The 24,693-nt window shown below is 39.8% G+C and overlaps 1 protein-coding gene across 2 annotated transcripts in view; it reads left to right on the top strand.

The window, feature by feature from the left end:
- LOC107374609 (astrotactin-2) overlaps nucleotides 1-24,693 on the top strand; it is a 548,261-nt gene that overhangs the window by 190,919 nt on the left and 332,649 nt on the right. For both annotated transcript variants that reach the window (XM_070552342.1, XM_054744913.2), the window contains exon 4: nucleotides 18,794-18,946. In XM_070552342.1, coding sequence (XP_070408443.1) covers nucleotides 18,794-18,946 — 153 coding nt within the window. The remainder of the gene's footprint in view (nucleotides 1-18,793; nucleotides 18,947-24,693) is intronic.

Below are 24,693 nucleotides of genomic sequence, written 5' to 3'. Positions count from 1 at the left end.
GTTAAAAGTGTGGGACACGTGTTTAATCAATAAATTTGTAGTGGTCTCTCGTAGGAATGAATGTCTTGTAAGTTGTACTTGGGTGGGGTACACCGTTTAAAGGAATTAGAAGTTACTCACATCACAGCCGAGCTTCAGATGGCGGGTTTTGGAGTCATCTTCCATTGTGAATGTTTTATCTCCACAAACACAAGGCTGGAGGAGCTTCTGCTGTGAGGTGAAGTTGCTAATGGTAACAGTTAGCTGCTAGTATCCGAGACATTCTCTGCTGTTTGCTGGATGCTAAAACAAATAAAGCCTTCCTCATTGCGAGTCAAGATGGGTGAGTCCATGAAGTGACAGCATGATGATCTGTCAAGTTTTTCAATTCCTGGAGTTTCATCATCTATTTTCAGTCAGAAGCTAATGTGGGAGATAGGTGTAGGAGACTATTTCATGTTCAACTTGCATTAAACCACAGAGTGATCGAACAAATGGGTTTTCTGTGACACCTTTAATTGTGTGTCATGTCCCTCGCTATTTTGTCTGTGGAACGTTCCGATTTACAGAGCAGCTTCACTCCACATTCACCAGAAAATTTATATGTAATTGCTTGATTTAATTTGCTGTAAAAGTAACATGTAATTTTGCACATTAGCTGGAATTCACAGAAGGTTCAAGACGTTAAAATTACACAGTAGTAACAAACAGGATCAGGAATAAAATTGCAACTATAGCATTAGCAAACTTGTGACAGGATATTTTGGCCACACCATCCACTAAATCATTCAGTCTTGACCATTGCACTTAGTTGCAATAATCCTATTTTGTGTTGTTGTTGGCATCATACGTTCATGTCTTTATGATGTGCATGGTATCATTTTGACCAAGGCCTTTGGAAAGGCCATACATTTTCCTAGGATTTGATCATAAATCAAAATAATGTTCAAATAAAGTTTCTGGTCCTATGACGTATGTCCAATGTGAATACTTGACAGGGGTATTTGGAAATCTGTATGACATTTTCTGCCAATCCATCATGTGGTTGAAACATTTAATGGAATTATTAAAAACTCTGGTGGTTTTTGGACATGCGGGCAGTGAATCAACCCAAAGAGTTTAACCTCCTGCTTTATGATTATTAGAAAAAAGTCACAGAGCTTCAAATCAATACCCAGATCTCCCACACAGGCTGTGTAGCTTGAAATGCACTTTGGTATGAAATGGATTTTTCAGACTGCTACTCCACTATCATTCATGTATTTGAATTCAGAGGACTGTAATTCATCTTCCAAGCTGCCTCGAACGCTGCATCACCACCCGCCTCGGGGTACGGGGCATAGATGAAGAGGCTGAAAATGTTGCCTTGTGTTTCACTGACGTTGGGCAGAGAGGAGATATCCTCTTGAGCCTAAGAAAAATAAGGGTCAAACACTATTTGTGGATGGGTAATCATGGTCAAAGGTTTCCGTTTCTGGCAGACAGAGATTCCCAAAGGCTGTATCAGCGATTTAGTGGAATCCAGCCTTGTTTTGTTCATCTGGCTCTTGCTAGTCCTTCACTGTAAGTCTATTTTTGCTGACAGAATAACCGCTGCCCTTCCTGGTGCTGAGTATCACTTTCAGTAAAGGTGCAGGCATCATTGTATCAGATTTTATCATGATACTTAAAAATGCACTTTTAGAACCCTCTGCTTCTGCAAATCAGTCATTTAGTCCTTCTGTGAATGAAAAAGAAAATTTTCCACGCATGTTATTTTCTGTTCAAAGTCGTGAGCAGCTGGAGCCTTTCACAGCAATCATTGATCGAGAGGGGAGGTACACCCTGGTCAGGTCACCAGTGCATCACTATGCAGAACCCATGGAACAGACGACCAATCACACACACTCACGTATAGCCATTGTCAATATGTAGAGTCACTAAATAACCTGACATTTATGTTGTTCTGTTGCAGGAAGGTGAGTTACTGGGGAAAATCCAAATAGAAACAAAGACAGAACATGAACCCTCCACATAGGGAGCATAAGTCTCCTCCCTTTCCGGTGGGTTCACGGGTACCCAGTAGTGGTGTGTCGGTCGCAAACAAACCGGCTCTATGAAGTGAACGACGGGAGCCAGCTCGTCGATGGGAGCTGTCCCCCCTCCCCTCTTGTTTTGGTGAAAGCCACAGGTGATTGATTGGTCAACCTGTGTAACTGCATGTCCAGACTGTCCACACACAGAGCTGTAGGGGCGGGGAAGATGGAGGATCAGACTCAGACAGACACACAGCAGAGCACATGCAGATGGAGGGAGATGAGAGGGAATGAGGAGGAGGAAAAAGGCTAGCGAGAGAGAGTGCATCGAAGATGGTGAGAAAATGAGCGACAGCAGTCGAAAAGTTGAGATTTCTTAAAGTGTTCAGTTAATAAATCCATATAAATGATAAATATTTGATATATTGCATTTTTTTTACATTAGTAAATCATTTTACATATAGTTTTGCATTATTTTTGGTGATAAATATACTCTACGCAACAGAAAATCTGAGGAGCCACTTGGGAGTCGAAAGAGCTGGCTCTCTAAAAAAGCCAGAATTCCCATCACACCCAGAAGAATGAAAAAATGAAAGCAAGTCAATGGGGCTACTTAAATTTAAATCAAAAGTAACGATGTGTGTTTCAACCATGCCTGTCACGTACTTAGAGATTTATCAGCTTGTAAAAAAATCATAATTTTTATGACTACAAATTAGACCCATCACCACAGAACCTCCTCTCCGCTAGCGAAGCTGCTGTTTCCCACATCACCAGACTTATGGTGCTTCTTTCCTCCTGAAGGAAGGATTCAAAGTTCGCTGAACTTAAAGCCATTTTTCCTCAGCTCTTCTCTGTGTCTGGTTCAATAGCCTCAATTTGGTGATGGCCATTTGTAGTTCTGGACATATTTTCACACCAAACCTAAAATGAAATATCCCTCTGTTTGAAATTACTCAAATTCTTGGCATTTATTTATTTCATTTAGTTTAACCTTTATAACCAGATGAGTCGATTGAGAATTAATTCTTATTTAGAATGAAGATCTGGCTAACAGCAGCAGCAACAGAAACAGAGTTAGCTTTACATCAAAGAAAAACAGATAAGATCAAAACATACAACATGGCATCAGAGTGTGTCTTTAAAATTCACAGACATCGTGTGTGAAATCCATGATACATAAGACATGGGATTAGAAAATAGTGATTCTAGCCTCGTTGACTTGCATTCTTTTTTTGTTCTTCTGGGGACCCATGGTCATTGATAGGCATGGCTTAGGCTGCCTATAGGACAGTCTCAGCCAGTCAATATTTCAAATAAAAATGTTTTTTTTTTTGTGGTGAGCTGAAATACACTTGTCTAAAAAAAGTTTCTTTTTTTTTCTTTTGCATAAATGAATGTCATATTCAATTTTGAAAATAGAATCTATCTTTTGTGAAAACAATCACCTCAGAACATAGCCAGGCATTTTGGCCTCCCATTCAAATTTTCTCTTTTGTAAAATGTTCTCAAACTAATGGGGAATAACGTCCAGTAAAAGTTGAGACTTATTTTTGGGAGATGAAGATATTTTGAAAAGAGAATGCTCATTATGGGCCACATAGTGGTGGAGAAACTTGCCACACAGTAAAAAGGTTATAAGGTCAAATGTGTCTGAGATAAATAGAATCAACATCAAAACCAACCAGGCAACTGACCAACTGACCAACCAAATAACTGTTCAACTGTTTAGACCAGGGGTGGGCAGCTCCGGTCCTCGAGGGCCGCTATCCAACATGTTTTGTTTTGTTTTCATCTGCTACAACACAACTGATTTTAATCAGCAGCTGATTAACATGCATCTTCAGATCTTTGTGAGCTGTAATCAAGTTTGTTAGAACAGGGAAACAACTAAACCATGCTGGATTGCGGCCCTTGAGGACCGGAGTTGCCCACAAAGGGTCGAAACAGACAATTAACTGGCTGTTTAACCAACCCTCCAACCAGCTAAGTAATTTACTGCTCGACTAACCAAACAAATAGCCAGTTGGCTAACAATTGGCATCAGTCCAGATGATCCTTAGACCTAGATACAAGGACTTCCCTAGTAAACACATGTATTTAGTATTAGCATTCAGTAACATATAGTATTTGCCATGTAGCTGACGGTTCCCATAATTTGTATGCAGTGGCCTCGTGTCAGCTCTGAATCTTTGCAGCTCTTTTTTCAAGGAATAACACGCAAACATCTCACCCTAACCCTTAATAGGAAAACTGGGTGCATGTCCATCAAAAGCAAATGACAGCATATTTTACCTCCCCAGATTCATGTGAGTGCATTTTTCACCAATGAGATCCCGGGGGATGCTGGTGAGAGAGTTGCAGAAGACAAAGTAGAATAAAAGCAAATTGAAGACGAAAGAAGGAAAGGCAAGTAGTTGACACATTGCTGAAAGTGGACACTTCAGCAGAATCTTTTTGCAATTTTTACAGTTCCAGTTACTTTTCTCCTCAACTTTTATGATGAATACAGTGTTTAGACTAGGGCTGCAACTAACGATTATTTTCATAATTGATTAATCTGTCTATTATTTTTTCGATTAATCGGTTTGTTATTGTTTAGCTATTTAACCTATACAAGTGATGAATACATTTCAGTTAAGAAAAAGAAAAACATAAGAGAATTGTGCAGTTGACTGCAATCTATTTTATTGCACATGAACACAGTCAGCGGTGTAAAATGAGCTAAACAATGCAAAATATCAGTCCAGAATAATTTTTTGGCATCAAAATATAGGACGTAAATTCCATAAAAAATAATGTAGAAACTAGAATAGAGTTTGTAAGTGGTATGCATTGCTGGGGGGTGAGTGTCTTGTTCCCCATGTAGTTGTCCATCGTTGCTTGTTTTTTTCTGCATAAGAAACACAAATAGACTGAAATAAGTACACATATAAAATAAAGCAGCACACACACTACAACACTAAATCAATATTACATTATTTGAATTAATTAACAATATACAGTGATCATTTATTTTGACAAAAATGTGTTGTGAGGCGTTTTACAGCGTTAGACAGTAAAACAGCCTTTTAATCGTAAAAAGAATGACTTTCTGAATTTCTGCTGTATTTAAAAATTGAAAGCGTACAACTATGCCGCGTTATATTCACCTGGACACAGCTCATCTGTATACTTTTCTCCGCGGAGTTGTCCTTTTTTGAATGAGGAACATAGTTATGGGTTTGTGCCATTTTTCTCTTAACGAGAACATTCTTATAAACAGACGTGCTAAATTTGGCAAGCGCATGATTCACAACACGGAGATTCACGATTGCATCTAGTCAATCAGAAGTAGAACACCGTAGACTGACGCGGCAAAAAAACATGTTTAACATCCACTATAACGAACTCAGCTCCCAAATTTGATCTGCGTTAGCTTGTTTATTTTCTGTTACTTACCAGATTTACCGGACTTTCCTCTGCTGCATCAGCCCCCACATGTTTTCGTCTCAAATGTTCACTTAGGGACGTCGTGCTCCCGTGCCATGCTAGATGGTTTTTGCATATTTTGCAGGTCTCCCGTCTTTTCATGGCATCTAGAGTGAAGTGCTCCCATACTCGTGAGGTTTTTGTCTGGGGTTTCTCTTCGGTTTTGTCGCTTCTATTTTTCTTCCGTATTTCTTCTTGTTCTGCCATTTCTCACAGCAAGATGCGCGTCAGTAACGTGTTACGTCGTGAAAACCGAGGGCACTTATTGGCTCGATTCTTCTTCTACGGCTCCACTGGTAGATCAGTGGCTCATTACTGCCACACACTGGCGGCAAATTTAACAGATTGTAACCAATGTCAGATTGTGGTAAAAAATTGACTTTATGCGGTAAACTATGATTATTAAACAACTAATCGATGACTAAAAAGTTGTTAACTATTTTAATAATCGATTATAATCGATTAAATCGATTAGTTTTTTCAGCTCTAGTTTAGACATATTAAATATGCAAGTTTCTTTTTAGCCATTCTTATCATTTAACCATCTCAAGTTTGAGATTGGTTAGATTTGATAGCCAACATGCCTGCACACTGAAAAAAAACACAAGTCCATACATTTAACAAAGTTTATATACAGGGTAAACAAGCACAACGGGCAGCTGAACTAAAAATGCATGTGCTATCTTCTCTTAGTGGGCACTGCGGGGCCACCTGTTGTGAGTTGACTGAGACAGCAAGCTGTTGACATCCACCGGTTATGACACACTGTTTACACCCACAGACAAACTGATAAGAGAGTGAAGAAAGATAAGGGAGATGAAAAGAACAAAATAAAGGTACCACAGCTTTGGTTGACATTGAACTCAAAATGAGAAGATTTGGGGGTCTTTGGGGGGGAACAAATGTCAGAAAGAAAATATGGTGTGGTAGCTCCTTTAGACAGAAGTGACAGATAGGATGGAATTCAGTAGCATTGTAGTGTCTTTGTAGCCTGGCAAGCCATCCTATATGTGAGTGTATAGTCTGGCCATGACCCATAGGGAAAGCTCAGTTGTGGGGTGGAATCTATGGTTGTCTTTCAAACTGTCTCTGCATGCTATTGGACAATGTGCAATGTGACATATTCAGCAGGACATATGTCAGTCAAAGGAGCAGTACAATAAACTGTAGACGTAGATGACCATAAATCTTTTTTTTCTACATAAAGAAATTAGGTATATACAGTGGGGCAAAAAAGTATTTAGTCAGCCACCGATTGTGCAAGTTCTCCCACTTAAAATGATGACAGAGGTCAGTAATTTACATCATAGGTGCACTTCAACTGTGAGAGACAGAATGTGAAAAAAAATCCATAAATTCACATGGCAGGATTTTTAAAGAATTTATTTGTAAATCAGGGTGGAAAATAAGTATTTGGTGACTTCAAACAAGGAAAATCTCTGGCTCTCACAGACCTGTAACATCTTCTTTAAGAAGCTTTTCTGTCCTCCACTCGTTACCTGTATTAATGGTACCTGTTTGAACACATTATCTGTATAAATGACACCTGTCCACAGCCTCAAACAGTCAGACTCCAAACTCCACTATGGCCAAGACCAACGAGTTTTCGAAGGACACCAGAAAAATAATTGTAGACCTGCACCAGACTGGGAAGAGTGAATCTACAATAAGCAAGCAGCTTGGTGTGAAAAAAATCAACTGTGTGAGCAATTATCAGAAAATGGAAGACATACAAGACCACTGATAATCTCCCTCGATCTGGGGCTCCACGCAAGATCTCATCCCGTGGGGTCAAAATGATCATGAGAACGGTGAGCAAGAATCCCAGAACCACACGGGGGACCTGGTGAATGACCCGCAGAGAGCTGGGACCACAGTAACAAAGGTCACCATCAGTAACACACTACAACGGCAGGGAATCAAATCCTGCAGTGCCAGACGTGTTCCGCTGCTGAAGCCAGTGCATGTCCAGGCTCGTCTGAAGTTTGCAAGAGAGCACATGGATGATATAGCAGAGGATTGGGAGAATGTCATGTGGTCAGATGAAACCAAAGTAGAACTTTTTGGTATAAACTCAACTCGTCGTGTTTGGAGGAAGAAGAATACTGAGTTGCATGCCAAGAACACCATACCTACTGTGAAGCATGGGGGTGGGAACATCATGCTTTGGGGCTATTTTTCTGCTAAGGGGACAGGATGACTGATCCGTGTTAAGGACAGAATGAATGGGGCCATGTATCGTGAGATTCTGAGCCAAAACCTCCTTCCATCAGTGAGAGCTTTGAAGATGAAACGTGGCTGGGTCTTCCAACACGACAATGATCCCAAACACCCCGCCCGGGCAACAAAGGAGTGGCTCCGTAAGAAGCATTTGAAAGTCCTGGAGTGGCCTAGCCAGTCTCCAGACCTCAACCCCGTAGAAAATCTGTGGAGGGAGTTGAAAGTCCGTGTTGCTCGGCGACAGCCCCAAAACATCACTGCTCTCGAGAAGATCTGCATGGAGGAATGGGCCAAAATACCAGCTACTGTGTGTGCAAACCTGGTAAAGACCTATAGTAATCGTTTGACCTCTGGTATTGCCAACAAAGGTTATGTTACAAAGTGTTGGGTTGAATTTTTTTATTGACCAAATACTTATTTTCCACCCTGATTTACAAATAAATTCTTTAAAAATCCTGCCATGTGAATTCATGGATTTTTTTTTCACATTCTGTCTCTCACAGTTGAAGTGTACCTATGATGAAAATCACTGACCTCTGTCATCATTTTAAGTGGGAGAACTTGCACAATCGGTGGCTGACTAAATACTTTTTTGCCCCACTGTATATCCGCTCTTCACTCAAAGAAAAGCCCAACAGTCCAAAGCTGATGCCAAAGCTGCTTCAAACGAATCAATGCCATCTAACTTGTTCCACTACATAGTAGGGCCTGACCGATATGCTTTTTTTGAGACCAATACCAATACCAATATAAAACTTTTAACAAAGGCCGATAGAATGGCCGATAAATCTCCCTCACAAAAATAATAATAATAATAATTCTTAAGCTTAAATCCTTCATCCTCTTCCTATTTGATGGAAATTTATCTCTCTATTACACACCAAAGAACTGTCTCAATAACTCACTAGGGTTTCCAAGTTATGCAAATAAGATTTATTTAGCAGATCTCAAAAACATCCGGTCCCTCCGGCCACCACCAGTAGGCAAGGTGGGTTAAGTGTCTTGCCCAAGGACACAATAGCAGAATTCTCTGTACAGAGCTGGGATTGAATCTGCAACCTTCCGATTACGGGACAACCCGCTCAACCTGTTGAGCTACTGCTGCTAAATTAGGTTAGCTTGCATTTAAACAAAGGGTTAAGGTCTGTGTGTGACTCTGGCATTGCAATTATTGGTTGTGTATTAGTGATTAAATGTGTTAGTGTTCTAAATGCAACTTTCCATTCTGGGATTAATTATATTCACTCCACATATCAATCTTTAGGATTAAATCTCACCCAATTAAATAATCAAGTAGCTATTCTATGCTGATGATACACACATATTCTCTCCAGGTAGATGTTGTGCATTTTCTATTAGTAAACTTAGTTTTTGTTATTCAGATAGTTTGTACAGGCATTACCGGCCTGACTGCTGGTGAATTCTACCAAAGTAAACATCCATCCACTGTTTACCATAAAACACAGTCGACTTTTTAAATCCTTGTAAAGCTTTGTGTGGATTGGCCTTACATCTAAACTTTTCTGTCCTTCCCCAGTCACAATTAAATTCAATTCAATTCGAGTTTATTTATATAGCACCAAACCATGACAAGCGTTGTCTCAAGGCACTTCACATAATAAACATTCCAATACAGGTCAGTTCATTAAGCCAATCAGAAAAAAAAAGTTTTCTATATAAGGAACCCAGCAAATTGCATCGAGTCACTGACTAGTGTCAGTGACTTTACAGCAATCCTCATAGTAAGCAAGCATGCAGCGACAGTGGAGAGGAAAACTCCCTTTTAACAGGAAGAAACCTCCAGAGGATCCTGGCTCAGTATAAGCAGCCATCTGCCACGACTCACTGGGGATCAAGAAGACAGAGCAGACACACACACACACACACACACACACACACACACACACACACACACACACACACACACACACACACACACACACCAAGTAGTAGTTCTATGGTTACATTGTGATTTCTTAGTAAATATTATATTTGGTGAGAGATAGACGTTATTGTATTTATCCTAGTGAATCTATAATTAAATGGGTAAACTAGTAGTAGCACATTCAATGTTAAGGAAAGTAAAGTATTACTATCAGGAGAGGAGAATGATTCAATGTTAGTAACAGTGTTCAAGACGATGCCCCCCTCCATGAGACTACCACAGCTCAGCAGAACATCATTGTAGCTTCTGGGAAGAAAAACACTTAGAGAAAAAATAAAGTTAACAGCTGAAATTGCAGGAAATAATACAATTAAAGAGCAGATTGTAGAACACGTGTCAGACACAAGGCCCGCGGGCCAGATGTGGCCCGTGGAGCATTTTTATGTGGCCCGCGAGATAAATATCAAAAATATATTAAAACTGACCCGCTGGTCGATTTTACCGCAAATACTACAACTCCCACGATGCTTTGCGACATTAGCACGGAGCCGAAGCACCCCCTCTGTGTTTTTTCCAGGGTCTGCTGCCGGTGTCTGCAGTTCTGCTGTCTCGGACAAACGAAACACTCCTCTCACTCAGCGCCGAGTTTACTCAGCTATTCTCCGACGTTGAAGCCCAGAAACGACGATTTTAACCGCTCAGTAAAGTGTTCACAACTGAAAGAGAAAGTTTTCCAACTAACTTCCAGACAGAGCTGATATAACTCCAGCGAGCAGCGACACGCTCAAATCTGCATGACTCTGTGGCTGCTGTAGTTTTTATTTTTCCTCCCCGACACACAACAATGAGGTCAAGCTGCTCAGATGTTCTCCATGTTCAGCAGCACAAACCTATGTGAGCACCTGCTGTTATCTAATGTTGTCATTATTATGATGAAGATGAACAAAACAACAAGAGGCTCCTCCTCAGCTCATCAACCCCATGATGCAGGTATCTGGCTGGAACAGGTGAGCATCACAATAAATCAGTGGAGCAAACCGAGCTTTCAATATTTTGGTTTTATGCTCTTTTTCTCTCCAAAACATGAAAGTTAACAGGTGAGATATTGCATTTTCATTTAAGATTAACTTATATTTTAATTTTGTTGTGAGAAAAGATTTAACCTACAGTAAAACAGGAACTGGAAAGGCTGCAGATAGATGAATAGAATAGAAAATCCCTTTATTGTTCCTCAGTGGGGAAAGCTAGAAGTCACAGCAGCGATGACACTTATTACCGGAGAAAAAAAGGAGAATAAAAAATAAGAAAAATTAACACACAACTAGAAAACATAAATCCTGAATAGATTTTTAAAATGCTGAATATACCACAAGTAGTGAATACCTTTGATGTGTTTTATTTAAAATTGACTTTCTCGTGTGTAATTTGGTTATTCCACATTCAGTGTTAATGCAAAAATAAGTTTGCTTCCAAATTAAAAGGTTCAAAATTGCATATATAAATTATAAATCTGAGACCATGGTCTTGATTTGGAAAAGGGTAGAATGCCTTCTCCGGGTCAGGGATGAGGTCCTGCCCCAAGTGGAGGAGTTTAAGTATCTCGGGGTCTTGTTCATGAGTGAGGGAAAACTGGAGAGTGAGATCGATAGGTGGATTGGTGCTGCATCTGCAGTGATGTGGGCGTTGTACCGGTCTGTCGTGATGAAGAGAGAGCTGAGTCAGAAGGCGAAGCTCTCAATTTACCGGTCAATCTACGTTCCTAACCTCACCTATGGTCATGAGCTTTGGGTAGTGACCGAAAGAACGAGATCTCGGATACAAGCGGCCGAAATGAGTTTTCTCCGAAGAGTGGCTGGGCTCTCCCTTAGAGATAGGGTGAGAAGCTTGGTCATTCGGGAAGGGCTCGGAGTAGACCTGCTGCTCCTCCAAATTGAGAGGAGCCGGTTGAGGTGGCTCCGGCATCTGGTCAGGATGCCTCCTGGATGCCTCCCTGGTGAGGTTTTCCAGGCACGTCCAATCGGGCAGAGACCTAAAGTTAGACCCAGGACACGGTGAAGGGACTATGTCTCTCACCTGGCCAGGGAACGCCTTGGGATTCCCCAGGAGGAGCCACTTAGGAGCTGGCCCAAGTGGCTGGGGAGAGGGAAGTCTGGACCTCTCGCCTCAGGCTACTGCCCTGCGACCCGACTCCGGATATTCGGATGAAAATGACGGATGGATGGATGGATGGAAAATTGCATATATAATGATAAAGAATGTGCAAATTTGCCGTCACTTTTTCAAAAAATATTAAGTTTGGCCCGCGACTCCGTCTCAGATTTTCATTTCGCCCCAGTGTGAATTTGAGTTTGACGCCCCTGATCTAAAGGAACTGGTTTTAGGGAGTATCACAGCACTGAAACTTCATTAGTGAAAGTTACAAATGGCCTCAGATAAGATTCCTGTGTCTGTTCCAGTCTTGTTAGATCTCCAGCGCAATATCTGTTTTAATATCAAAGGGACAGTTGAAACGTAAAAAATGAAATGCCACTTCCAGACATAAACATTTTTGCTATATTTTATTGTACTAGAAATAAATAAATAAATAAATAAATAAATAAATAAATAAATAAATAAAAATAAATAAATAAATAAAATAAAAACACTTAGATGTGTAGCAATTACTCTTTTGGAAACAGTTTTTCTCTCCAACATGAAAGCTTCCACTTGTTAGGCAAATCATAAAGAAGATAAGTGGGAAACAATGTACGAATCCAGGCATGGATAATGAAAGAACAAATTGATTACATAGTAACTTCAGCTATGGTCTTTTCAACAGCAGTGAAGCAGCAGGCACTGAAGGCAAAAGTATCTTCAAATTTACTGCAGAAAATGATGGAGGCTTTACAGCTGAGTAAATTTGACACCATTTGCCTTGAAACATTTGTGGGGAATTTCAACAATTCCAGCAGCATCTCATTCAAATGACACAATGACATAATATAAGAAAAAAGTCTATGTTAAGCACTACCCATATAGTTTTAGCTATTTACTAAATCTTGAAATGCTTAATTAGAAGTCAACATAATTAAACAATGCATACATTTTCATTTTGCCTAAACCTGTGAAATCTGAGTCATTTAGACTCATATTCGCACATCTCTCAAAATCAAATAGATACAGGTTGTAGAAAACACTGCCTTAAGCTTCTTTTTCTTCAATATTAAAGTAAAAATCCATTTTGAATATTCTATTCAACAGAGTGGATACCAGAGTTGCTTGCTCAATAGACCATGTGTCAAATGCTCTGTGCATGCTTGACTTGCAGTTAGAATTTTGCTTGCTTATATTGGCTGGAGTCCCAGTCAACTATGCATAAAATATGTCTAAATGGAAAACTATGTCCTGTAAACTGGCAAAATGCATGTGTATCATGTATTATTTGGTTGAAAAATATCTTTATGTGGTTGCATTACTAACGCTTTATGGTTTCTGAAACGTTAAAGGATAAGCTAATTATGTTTGTACCTAGCACCATAGCAGTTGAGCAAAAACATACCCAATATAGCAAGTAACCTTTAAAATGTCACGTTTGTTTGCCACTGTGGAGTCAAAATACTTTGAAAAGCACTAGACTGCAGCAAAAACAACATGAGTTGGAAGCTGAATTGTTTTGTACTTAATGTGAGACACCTGAAAACACATTTCTCAATCCAATCTCTGTTGGTTGCAATATATATATATATATATATATATATATATATATATATATATATATATATATATATATATATTGCTACTGTTATGTGTGTTATTGTGGCAGTCTGCAGTCAGCATCTGAGCTCAAACATACACATTGCTGAGGTATTGTTGTGTCTAGAAAACCAAAACCTATTCGAGATTTATTCATTTGTTTTATTTTTTTCATGAGCAAACAACGTTCCTAGAATCCTATGAAAAATATAGCAATCACAAATACATTGGGACAGTATAGAATATTTTAAAATGTTTGCTTATTTAAATGAATAAGACTAGACTCAGAGTTCACATTTTAAAGACATTACATGATGAACAATGGGATGAGTTTTTTTTTTTTAGGGATTTTCTACCAGATCTGTATCTCACTTGTATAAATATAGAGTGCCACACTAATGCACTGTCTTTTTTAGAATAGGAAATACTTTTGTTTGTAAGTAGATTGGTGGATAAAAATATCACTGAATGCTGAGCCACAAAATCAGTGGGGGCAAGATTCAAAATAATGGAAATATATTTTATGTTTATTGTATGCTGTGTGTTTTGCCTTCATTCTGTGATATACACCTGCACTAACCTTTCAAAACACCACTGCATGATGCATGTATAAAAAAATATATATTCTCATCTCACCCCCCGCGGGTTGTCTACCAGAGGCCTGGAAGCTTGAGGGTTCTGTGCAGTATCTCAGCTGTTCCTAGAGCTGTACTTTTCTGGACTGAGATGTCTGATGTTTTTCGTGGGATCTGCTTTAGCCACTCCTCCAGTTTGGGGGTTATTGCCCCGAGTGCCCCAGTGACCACGGGCACCACTGATATTTTCACTCTCCAGGTTTTCTCCAGTTCTTCTTTGAGGCCCTGGTACTTCTCTAGTTTCACATTTTCCTTTTTTTCCTGATGTAGCCATTACTTGGTATTGCCACATCAAACACAACGACTGTCCTCTGTTGTTTGTTCACCACCACAATGTCTGGTTGGTTCACCATCACCATTTCGTCGATCTGGATCTGGAAGTCCCACAGGAGGATGGCTCTCTTGTTCTCAACCACCTTAGGGGGTGGTACCCACTTTGACCTTCCAGTCCATACTCGGCACACAGATGCTTCTGTATACAGTGTCAGCCACCTTAGGTCAGCTATAGATCGATCAGGGGAGAGACCACTGCCTCCTGCTAGTCTGGCCATCCATGATCATTTTGGGCCGATTACTGTAGATCAACTTCACAAAACTGTCTGTAAACTGAAAACGCCATACTGCCACACTGATGTACTCCCTTTCAGTTTTTTAAAGAGGGTATTTACATCTGTTGCCTCAAGCGTTTTGCTTATAGTGAACAGTAGCTCAGAATCGAGTGTTGTCCCAACACAGCTGAAACATGCTACTGTTCACCCTCTGCTGAAAAAAAAACATCCCTGGACTCCTCAGATCTGGCAAACTACAGGCCTAAAGCTAAACTCCCATTTATATCTAAGATCCTGGAGAGGATAGTATTTGACCAGTTAAATGCATTTTGGACAGTCATGGTGTACATGAAGTATTTCAATCTGGTTTTAAAACCCATCATAGTACAGAGTCAGCACTTCTAAAGGTTGAAAACAACATTTTAATGGCCACCCACTTTGGCAAATGTGTCATTTTTGTGCTCCTAGATCTATCTGCTGCATTTGACACCTTCAATCATAGCATCCTAATTTCCAGGTTGGAGCAGTGGGTTGGAGTCAGAGGTACTGCTCTGGAGTGGTTCAAATTGTATCTGTCAGGTCGAAGCATCTCAGTTAATTTATGTCAGTTTTCCTCCTCTGTCACTTCAGTAAAATGTGGAGTCCCTCAAGGCTCCATCTTGGGCCCCCTGCTATTTTCCTTTTAAATGATGCTGCTCGGAGACATATTTCGGAAACACAACATCCCATTTCACTGCTATGCCGATGACACACAAATCTATTTTCAAGTGAAGAATCAGGATTCCTCTTCTGTCTTGCCATTACTGGACTGCCTGAATAATGTAAAATCATGGCTGTCATATAACTTCCTGCGACTAAATGAGAACAAGAAAAAGGTCATAGTATTTGACCCCAGTATCTCCAGTAGTGGTGCCAGTATCGAACTTGGCACACTGGAACTCTTCAGCAACTGTGATGAAAGACCTGGGTGTGTATTTAGACTCTCATCTTAACTTAGACAAAATGATAAGCATTGTTGTTAAAAGCAGTTTTTATAAACTCCGTCTGTTGTCTAAAGTGAGTCAGTTGGACTACTGTAACTCTCTGTATGCTGTGTTAGCCATTCAGCTATATCACGCTTGCAGATGGTGCATATATATATATATATATATATATATATATATATATATATATATATATATATATATATATATGTATACATATTTATATATATATATATATATATATATATATATATATATATATATATATATATACCGTAAATCCTCCAATACAGGCCTGTATTTAATTATATATACCGTAAATCCTCCAATACAGGCCTGTATTTAATTAACGACCGGGTCTCATATTTTGGCCGGTGTCGGAGTCGGCGGAGGTGAATAATGGCCGGTCTCTTATTGTGGCCGGGTGGAATGTGGTAACAAGCAAGTACGGGGGGCAGTTGTGTCATCGTCTCACTTTTGATTTGCCAGTAATAGACCTCGAGGGTAACTTTAACCGTGCGGAGACGAAGAGGAGGCGAACATTTGATATCAAGTTCAAAGAGAACGTGCTGATTATGCTGCAGAACACTCTGGGGAGCAGTAGCAGGGGTTGTATGAACTAGTCGACTTCACTATAGTGACTTTTTATGCCTGTCATCGACTAGTCGCTGTCACGTGATAATGACCGGCAAGATGCAGCCCTCGGAAAAGACAGCAGCCTGCTGTCAGCAGGTGACAAGCTCCTGCGCTCGGGGGGGGGGGGTCAACGCGCTGTGCCAGAGCGTCGGTACTGACACGCGATCGTTCATGTCGGCTCATTTCCTTTAATGTTTTCTGTCTTTTATTTGCGCCTGATGTGTTTTGCTGCTGTGGAGCGGGGCGCATCACCTTGTCCTCCGGTGACGCACCGATCACTGATGCGGCCGCCAAGCAGGGAGCACTCCGCTGTTTTTGTGGTCGGTAGATCTGCGTCCTGAGCACAGCCACAGTAACATTATCAAATCAGGTGTCGCCACCTCAAAAACAAATTTAACACGCACTCGTTCATGACGGTTCATTTCCTTTAATGTTTTCTGTCTTTTATTTGCGCCTGATGCGTTTCGCTGTGGAGCAGGGCGCATCACCTTGTCATCCGGTGACGCACCGATCACTGATGCGGCCACCAAGCAGAGAGCACTCCGCTGTTTTTGCGGTCGGTAGATCTTTTAGAACTGCAGCTCAAAGGTAACTCATAAGGTGAATATATATGAAGCCAGGTAGCAGTTTCTCTTTAGGATTGAGAGGAGATGCAGGAAGATAATAAACAGGCAGGACAGAAAAATAATCAAATAAAAACAAGTTAGTTTTTGTACCTGGTGGTTGCAACAAACAGACACCATTGAAGGTAATCAGAAGTGAGGAACAGAAAATGAAATAATTATTTTAATGTTTAGAAAAGCAGGAACTCCGAGAGGCTGCAGGCGCATCAGTGAGTTTGCGGCCGCTGCGCAGGGGGAGGGGGGAGATGGCTGAAGCAGAAACTACCGTTGTTAAAAGAAATGTGTTTAACTTTGAAAATGCCGGCGCAATTTTAATTGTCAAAAACTCCAGCGAACCATTAGTTCATTTTGTTCAAATAGAAATAGAGGCCTGCCTCTAATTCTGGCCCTCCTTCCAATAAAGGTCTTCCAATAAAGGCCTGGAGCTTGATGAGCTTGAGTCAAATACAGGCCCGGGCCTGTATATATATACATATATATATATATATATATATATATATATATATATATATATATATATATATATATATATATATATATATATATATATATATATATACATATGTATATATATATGTATATAATAGTTGTGTATGTATTGGCTGCATTTCTTTGTTCCAGTCATTATAACAAAATAAGCCGAGTTCAAGTTTTGCATTTAAAATCTATGCAGGGAAGCAAACAGCAATGACTCAACTATCAAGACTAATGTGGGTAAATCTGTCTCTTTCTGATGTGTCTTCCTCCTCACTTCTTCTGCTCCTGCAAGCTCATTGGCATGCATGATAAGTGTTGACCGGGAGCAACATATCACCATTATTCGGTGACAGAGTACACCTCGGAGCTAAAGTGACAGATCAAGAGATGATGATGATAGGCTGAGGTTACTGGTGTAAGGGATGATGAATGGCCCTATTGTTTGGAGATGGCTACAATGCAGGGTGTTTGAGGATGAAGCTTTTTCTTTTCAATGTTTTTATCAATGTGATCCTTGCATATACTAAGGCCTTATCCAAAAGAACATATATTTAGCTGAATCATTTTTTTTCTTCTGCATTTGCATTCATTCACACACTTTTTACTTTCCAGTGAGAAGGTTTTTGGTTTACCTGTGTGCACTAGACAAGTTTCAAAGGAACATAGCACACCACTGCATGCATCAACAGAGTTGTTTTCAGTGAGTTTTCTACATTTGGCTGAATCTGCCCTGACTCAGTTGTCATCAAACTGTGCCTATTGAGTGAGAGGAGATGAAGGGTAAACAATGAACATTGTATTATTGAAACAACAGGCTACAGTTATTTTGGTGGGACTTTTAGTGATGCTTTATTTATATTTTTACCAAAAATGATGCACTTGTGTCTATTTTGAATTATTCAAAAATGAAACCACATTTATCTATATTTTGTAGTTATTGTTGTTGTCACAATATCTCTTTCAATGGTATTTTAGCTGTATCCATTTGTTAATCAAAATTTCTTAAATGTTTGTCTTAATGAATATGTTGTTTTAAAATAAAGGGCTAACCATTTATCTAATAAATGTCAAGAGCATTATATTAAATGTATAGAAATCTTACCACAGCAAACCAGGACAGTATATTTTCTCATTTGTATTGACTGTGTTTGAGAATGGTGTGTTTTTGTGTGTAAGGGTGTGCAAACCAAAATGGGAAGAATTGTATCAACTCATAATTATCAACTTTTTGCTGGCATATATAAGCTGGAACATGTATTTTTAGAATTTCCCTGCTCTTTTATTACAAACAAACCAAGCTGTCATCCCACTCCATCCTTTTTCCTCACAGCCAGTTGTTTCAGAATCATTCAACCAGAAGAGTGAGACTTAGCAATCAGTGGAAGCATTGGTTGGATCCCTATATATATATATATATATATATATATATATATATAGCATATACACAATGTTTATCCTTTAAATTTTTCCACCAGTTAAGCTCCCTAAAGGTTTTCAAATAGTACAAAAATGTGTTTACATGTTTGCAAAAAGGACTTATTCTTACCTTTATAGACCTTTGACATGACTTTCATCTCTTTTTCTTATAGCTATAGATTCAAACACAGACTCGGTAGAAGATTTGATGCAGCAGTTCCAGGACAGCTTCCGTGTTCCCAACACACCAACAAACATGTCTCACTACCAGCATGTCATGCACAGCTCATCAACAGGACGCCGGAGGGTCTCCAGCCACACCAGAGGTGAGGCATGGACATTACACTTTTAACACATTCATTCATTTATTAGTAGCAGTATTTCTGTTCTTTTTATGTTTCCACATTATAAAACATCTTGATGAGTCTCTATGCTTCTTGAGTGATGAGAGAAAAGCAGAACTTTTTGGAAGGTGTGGGTCTCTTTACAAATGTTGTTAAAGGAATACTTGGCAACTTTCAGTTCAATCAGACATGGACAAAAAACTATCTGTGCTAATGGTCACATCTATAGTAATGGTGAGAAATAAATATTGAAATGAGACATTAACCTTGATGCTTCTTGTTAGCTGCTATTGTATTTGTGAATAAGCTAAACAATAAGCAAATAAATCAGGAGGAAATTTGCTACATTGATGCTGTAAAATGTTTTTACAAAGAACATTTTCCTCTGCAATCAATTACCTATTTTAGGCCATTGCTATCATCCTGTAACCTGTGTACTGCAAAAGCAGAAACAATGCTCAGGTAAGTCTAATAAAAAAGTTGCATATTTTATTTTTCATGAAAATCCTCAACAAAGGTTTAAAATGGCTGCTTCACAAAAGTATGACACTCGATGTAAGTTATACTTGAACTTGTCAGAGATCAGCACATTTTACCACCACCACCACCTAATTAAGATGACCTCATATTGTTGAATAAAGAATTAAAAATCAGCTATTAAAAACAACCCCATGAAAAACCTTGATCCGATAAAGTGAATCAGTAATTTACTCAAGTAGCTCAGTCATCAAATTATGCCAGATGATTAAAACTTTAAAGAAACGTTACCAACAGTCTTTTTTAATCCACTTTTGATGGTAGTCCTTTTTCCTGCACAATTTATAGAACTGTGAGTTTCATTGGAGTGTCTGTTATCTTGTAGCCAAACCACTTTCATATATTTGAAGTAGCTTCCGGAGGCTAATGCCCTGGGTACCTTCCATAATGGAGTGCTGGTGCAGGGGGTGGCTGCATTAAGTTTAAGAGATAGTTTCTTTATCAGTGGAAGGAAGGATAAAGCCAGTCTGAAATATACAAACCGAAACCAAAGCCGATCTCGGCGCAGCTACACCAGCCCGGCCCAAAGCCGATCCCGGTGCGGCTACCCCGGCCCCGCCCAACGCCGAACCCGGCGCGGCGACACCAGCCCGGCCCAAAGCTGAACCCGGCGCGGTTCCACCGGCCCGGCCCGACCCAACGCCGAACCCGGCGCGGTTTCATCTACCCGGCCCAACGCCGAACCCGGCGCGGTTCCACCAGAGCCGGTCCCGGTAGAGCTACTAAACCAGGCTCTACCGGGCCTGGAAACAGCGGTGGCGTCGGGTGGATTCTACGTTCGGTGACGAGTAGATACAACGATCGGAGAGTGGCCTGGAAACAGCGGCGGCGGAGTGTGGTTCGGAGAAGGGCCTGGAAACAGCATTGGAGGTGTGTGGATCCTACGGTCGGCTCGTGAACAAGAAGCAGCACAGTAGCAACTATAAGTAGCAATGCCTCCTAAAATCAAAGAAGAAATAGAGGAGATAAAGAAAGCATTAGACTTCATGTCAGAAGAGCTATCTACAGTTGCTAAGCAGCAAAAGATGATCATGGATCTCGTACGAGAAATTAAAGAGCTAAAACATCTAAATGAGGAGAAAGACAGGAGGATTATAAGTCTGGAAGGCCGTATAACAGAACTCGAGCAGTACACCCGCATGAATGATGTCATCATCAGATGTCTAAAACTAAAAATACTTAAATTTACAGACCTGGTCAAACTACAAACAGCACAAGTACTCTATAAAGTACAAAATAAAAATATTTCCAGATTGTATTCAGAAGCTATTCCAGGTCAAAGAAACTCAGTTTGAACTAAGGGGAGAAGGACAATTTGTCAGAGATAAAGTAAGAACAAATGTTAGAAGTCAGAGTTGCACAACAGTAGGAGTCAAATTATGGAATAAGTTGAACACTGGAATCAGGGCATGTAAAACTGTTAAATCATTTTAAAAATGTACGTCAAGAAGGTGATATCATACTACCATAATGACTGTATGTGAGCTAGTGTATCTGATAGATGTGAATGAAAATGTAATGTTCTTTCACAAGTTATAGTATTTAAATCTCTGTTTTGATCATTATCATACATTGACTTATTAAGATTACTGGTAGTTTTGTATAGTTTTGTCTTTAGTTCTGGGTATTTTTCCTCTTGCTGAATATGGTTGTTGTTGCTCAATATATTTCAATTATTATTATCATAATTATTTTTATCTCACTCTCATTTTTATTATTACATCACTTTTATCTTATTGTCTTTTTTTTTGAGAAGTAATGTGATTGAGTAAATAGGGTAGGCATAAAAAGCTATAGCTTCAGCCTACACCTTTTTGGTTACTATAATTGAGATTTTGTATTACTGTGTTCTTTCTTTTCCTTTTAAATTACCAAAATAAAAAAAAATAAAAGCAATAATAAAAAAAATAAATGCTTCAGAGAGTCTAACCTTGTAGCTCCTGGTGTGAGGTACTCGGCTACCTCAGCTTCAGCAGTGGCATAGGTGTCATCACTCTCTGCAAAGGAGAACTCATCCTCTTTGCTAGAACCTGGGCGCTGTGCTGTGTCGGTGGCACAGGTACCTGGTTGTAGCTGATCGTGTTTGGGGAGAAGTTTTCGACACTCTGCCAGCAGACGTGCCTTTGCGAGGTCCTTCCGTGCCTGCTCATGTAACCAGCGAAGCTTGAATTTTGGTAGTGTCACAACAGCCAGGAGAGCAACTTCACTTCCAAGAACATGTGCAAACCTTGTCTTGACTGCCTGTAATGATGACACAGCAAGAGTGCAAAAAACATTATTGCATGAGAAAGTATGCATTGTTTCAACAAAAAATGAATTAAATATTAACACCATGCTGTAGTTTTATATCAAATGTATTTTATTTTGTAAATAACATGTATTTTACTACATGTTGTACAGTATATATTTTATTTATTTATCATCATTTATTTATTGATCAATCATGCATAGCCTTTATACACCCACAACACTAACGACACAATATAAAAGGCAATTGAGTTAATTTCATTAAAGGGATATTCCACCCCTAAGTAAAATGTATCTATTCCCCAGAGCTAGATGGGGGGGGGGGGGGGGGGCTGGGGGGGAGGAGCATTTTGTAAACAGCCCAGTCATTCTTCTGATCTGGCAGCAGTCAGTTTGCTTTAGTTTTGCATAAAACAATGCAAGTGAAAGGAAGCTAGCATTTTGTTTTTCCCATTCACTTGTTTTATGCTAAATTAGAGCAAACTGACTGCTGCCAGATCAGGAGAATGACTGGACTGTTTACAAAATGCTTTTTTTCTCTCTCATTTAACTCTGAGGAATATAACAACAGGCACAATTTTACTTAGGGGCAGAATATCGTTTTAAAGGTAAAGACAAAAGAAAATACCATATCTTACCTTGACAACTGCATCTGGTAGCCCAACAAGGATTTGTAGGCCATTTTTTTTCTAAGAGTCTTGGTCATCAGTGGTTCCAGTGTGGGTAGGAGTTTGCCATTAAAACAATGGTCTTCTCCCTGAAGAATGTCCAGTGCCACAGTAAGTGGTTGCATGACAGCACAGTACTCTCTGATACACTGATGCTCCCTTTCATTGAAACATTTCAACTGTAGTGTGGATGAGATTGTGTTCAGCTCCACCAAAGCTGTCTTTGAAATTCTCTCCAGGGCGTCATAGAACGAGTTCCACCTGGTTGTACAAGGAACTAGTGGCTTAATTGCAATAATGTTGTCCACAATCTCAGCAGCCATTGTGGAACAACTGGTCTTGTTCCACAGCCCAGCACATTTTGTGGTGGAACTCCTGTAGATGGTTTTCGTTGCAGCTTCAGACAATAGCCTCTTCTCCACATCAGTGCAAGAGATGAGATTCATTGTGTGCGACGCACATCTCTGATGTGGAGGTAAAGAAACTGTGTCATCAGCATAATCAGCAGCACCATTCTGCAGCAGATCCCCAATGGAAACAAAAGTCACCTCATCCTCCTCATCTTCGTCATCAGACTCACGTGGTGGCTGGTACACTTGAAATGCCTTGACAAAATTGGAGCCTTTATATATTACAGTTGATGTGATTTTAAACGACAGGCCATGAGAAGAGTTAATGTTGTCCAGCTCACTTGCAATTGTGTCAGATGAATGTCGACCCAAAAATCTCCTGCATGCCAGCGCTGCTTTCTCACGTTTCATGTTTTGTGGATTTATCCAATGAGCAGTTACACCAAGAAAACTTTTAATATGCCGAGTCCAAATGTCTGCTGTTGTAGAGACATAACTCGTCAAATGTATTTTTGAGCTCTGACTCCATTTTGACATATTCTTGGTCTAGGTAACTGGAAAATGTCTTTCTGCATGGTGTCTGCCCGGCTCTTCCTCGCACAGGTATATGGCTAATCAGTCCTCTGAAAGCATGGGACTCAGCTGTTGAAATAGGTTTCATGTCTTCCACAACATACCTGGCAATCAGCCTGTGTACCTGTGGCTGGGTGATAGACTATGCAGCAGGCTTTGTGAAATCAGGCTTTCGTTGTTTTGCTGGAGAAGCGTCAGCAGAGCTAGTGTCACCAACAACAACGTTACGTTTGGGGTCTTTTTCAACTAGCTTGGTGTTGTTTCTGGAGATGTTTCATCAGATTAGAATTGCTGGTCTTTGATGTAGATAGAGTTTTCGAACTGCCACAGAGAGTACAGTTCACCGCAATATTCTTGTCTTTTACCGACAGAAAGGAAAAATAATGAGCATACTTCCACGAGAGAAATGCTCCCCGATTGTCTTCATCTGCCGCCATGGTTCCAGCCTACGTGCGTGACGTCACAGCGTTCCCTGCGCTCTTACGTCCACCACGGAAATGTAACCTTTTTTTTTTTTTTTTCCTTTTTTGGAAACATAACTTTGTTTACTGGCATGTTGGTGGTCGGTGTGCAACCCTTTTCAATAAACTTTGTTTAAAAAAAGTCCAACATGGAAACTGCGGTCCGTAGTTTGGCACGCAAAGTACCGAATAACGACCCTGCAACGATAAACACGTTCCTGATTTCAGCAAACTAACTAGTTACCGTGGCCGTTACCACAATAATAACGTAGTTACTGTAACGCGTTACTTAATAACGCGTTACTCCCAACACTGGTGAACTCTGTGTTTCTGTCATGTTCTGTGTCCCTTTGGTCCCCATCCCCCTCCAGGTTTCCCTCATATCCCTCCTAGTCACTTAATTCACTTGTTTTTAGTTTTGTTAATGTTCAGATTATCTAGTTTGTATCTCCTTTAATGTGTTGTGTTTCCTTCCTCATTTAGGTCATTAATTTACTTATCTTTAGGTCTGCTGTGTCTTTGTTCTACAGTGTTTAGGTTTATTTTAGTTTAGTAGCTTTTGTTTTACAGGATTTAGGCCTGGTGTTCTCCCCTGCCTGTTTCTGCTCCTCCTCTCAGTTTATTAGTCTCACCTGTGCCCAATTCCCTTGTAGTGTAATGGTTTATGGCTCTTTTATGAAAGAGGAACCATTCTACATATTAATTTGAGATATTAATTTTTAATAAATTAATAACCAAATTTTATAGAATTAAGAAGACTCAAAGGTTGTTTTCATCGATAAACTGACGATCATATCCGTGTGTCTGTGTTTCAGTTCAATGAAGAGACAAGTTTGAAAGTTAAAAGTTTTAATTCTTTATTTAAACTAATGATTTGAAATGACAAGCATAGG

This window comes from Nothobranchius furzeri, chromosome 6 (assembly GCF_043380555.1).
Source record: "Nothobranchius furzeri strain GRZ-AD chromosome 6, NfurGRZ-RIMD1, whole genome shotgun sequence".
Lineage (NCBI taxonomy): Eukaryota > Metazoa > Chordata > Actinopteri > Cyprinodontiformes > Nothobranchiidae > Nothobranchius > Nothobranchius furzeri.
The sequence above is the reverse complement of the archived record's forward strand: the minus strand, read 5'-3'. Positions and strand labels throughout refer to the sequence as shown.